Source organism: Colobus angolensis, unplaced genomic scaffold, assembly GCF_000951035.1.
Source record: "Colobus angolensis palliatus isolate OR3802 unplaced genomic scaffold, Cang.pa_1.0 Scaffold65, whole genome shotgun sequence".
Classification (NCBI taxonomy): domain Eukaryota; kingdom Metazoa; phylum Chordata; class Mammalia; order Primates; family Cercopithecidae; genus Colobus; species Colobus angolensis.
The window spans coordinates 2,633,826-2,635,896 of NW_012120154.1; the positions used below are offsets into that span (position 1 = coordinate 2,633,826).

Here is a 2,071-nt window from a genome sequence, read left to right on the forward strand (position 1 = left end):
TCCAGTCCTCCTCCTCCTCTCTCTCCTTAGATTCTCTTCAGGGGAAGAGTCCACATCCCACCTCATCATGTCCCGAAGAAGCCAGCGCCTCACGCGCTACTCCCAGGGTGATGATGACGGCGGCAGCAGCAGCAGCGGAGGGAGCTCAGTGGCCGGGAGCCAGAGCACCCTGTTTAAAGATAGTCCTCTCAGGTAGGGACCCGAGGGAGTGCCACAGCCCCTGGTGACCACACACGCTTTTGGTCACTGCCCGCACGCCCTCTAGTCCAGCCATCGCCCTGCCTTCTTGTTGCAACCTTCAGGGACAGAGATCGAAGGACGTGGGCCCCCGTCCCGTCAAGGGGGTCCTGCCTTGCTCCATGTGTATGAGCATGCAGCACCCCTTCTTCTCCCCGTGACTGTGAGCCGGGCTGCTGCCCTCATGCTTAGAAAACAGGAAGTGGTAGGCTGGGCGCGGCAGCTCACGCCTGTAATGCCAGCTCTTTGGGAGGTCAAGGTGGGTGGATCACCTGAGCCTGACCAACATAGTGAAACCCCGTCTCTACTAAAAATACAAAAGTTAGCCAGGCGTGGTGGTGGGCAGCTGTAATCCCAGCTACTCAGGAGGCTGAGGCAGGAGGATCGCTTGAACCTGGGAGGCGGAGGTTGCAGTGAGCCGAGATCATGGCATTGCACTCCAGCCTGGGCAACAAGAGCGAAACTCCATCTCAATCTCAATAAAAAAGGAAAGAAAGAAAACAGGAAGTGGAGAGAGGCAGCTTCAAGCATAAGCCAGGCCGGAAACCCCAAAACTGCAGGCTGGGCTCACAGGAACCCCCTCTACTCGGGACGGGCGTGTCAGCCTTACCATCCTTCCTGGCCCCACGCCCGCATGTCTCACCACCTGTCCGGCCTCAGCAGCTGGCCAGCGACACGGCTGAGGACAGATGCAAGTCCTCAGGCCACTGGGAAATGGGCTGCAGCGGCAGCTGCCTGGTTGTCCTGCCCCTCTCACAGATATGGGGCCCAGAGGACAGGCCCTGAGGCTCTGGCTAGCTCCGAGGCCAGGCCAGGTCTGTCTGGTTTCGGTGGGTTATAAAGTTTGAATCTGGCTCCATCCCTGGCTGCCACTGCCTGTCTTGCCCATCTGCTGGTGAGATTCAGAGATAACAGGAGAGGAAGTGCCAGCATTGGAAGAGTCAGGGGAATGGCAGCTGCAAGTTGCCTAGCAACAAGGGAACCCACACCCTGCACTAGGCAGGGCTGCAGGCTGTGGCTTTCCTTCATGCTTCTGGCTGGGCTCACCTCCCTGCTCCCTGCCTCTGCCCTCACGGTTGTCCCACAGGACCTTAAAGAGGAAATCCAGCAACATGAAGCGCCTGTCCCCAGCACCACAGCTGGGCCCATCCTCTGATGCACACACCTCCTACTACAGTGAGTCGCTGGTCCGTGAGTCCTACATCGGCACCGCGTTCCCGCCCAGGAGCGCCCTGGAGGAACTGCACGGTGATGCAGACTGGGGTGAGTGTGGAGCCCTCTTCTCCCTGGGCTTTGCTTCCTCCACCTCCCTCGAGATACTCCTCGCAGTGTCCTCTGCAGTCCCCGGGATTCCCTCCTCAGAGCACCTCTCTGCCCAGGCCCCACTTTTCAGAAGCTCTTGGAGGCCCAGAAGAGCCCCTGGTTCTTCCCTGCACAGGTGAGGACCTGCGGGTGCGGAGGAGGAGAGGCACGGGCGGCTCGGAGAGCAGCAGGGCCAGCGGGCTCGTGGGGCGCAAGGCCACCGAGGACTTCCTGGGCTCTTCCTCGGGCTACTCCTCTGAGGACGACTACATGGGTAGGTGATGCTTCCTCCCTCCCGAGCGGATCCGAGGCTGCTGGGAAGCCTCAGGAAGGCTGGGCGGAGAGCCCCGGGGAGCTGGAGAGAGGGCAGCATGTGGCAGGCACACTGCACCTCCCATGCCCGGCGCCGGATGCGCTCCAGCCTGGCCTGCGGTGGCCCCTGGCGCCCTAGGCTGTGACCGCCCCTCACTTCTCTGTCTTCCCCACCCCACAAGTCTGTGGCAACCTAAGGCCAACACCATTGCATTCAGGC

General features: G+C 61.1%; 1 protein-coding gene across 1 annotated transcript in view; it reads left to right on the top strand.

The window, feature by feature from the left end:
- The window catches only part of SUN2 (Sad1 and UNC84 domain containing 2), a 20,870-nt gene that overhangs the window by 2,416 nt on the left and 16,383 nt on the right, over positions 1-2,071 (top strand). The window contains exons 3-5 of the mRNA XM_011964219.1: positions 31-192; positions 1,325-1,500; positions 1,676-1,813. Of these exons, the coding sequence (XP_011819609.1) occupies positions 31-192; positions 1,325-1,500; positions 1,676-1,813 (476 nt within the window). The remainder of the gene's footprint in view (positions 1-30; positions 193-1,324; positions 1,501-1,675; positions 1,814-2,071) is intronic.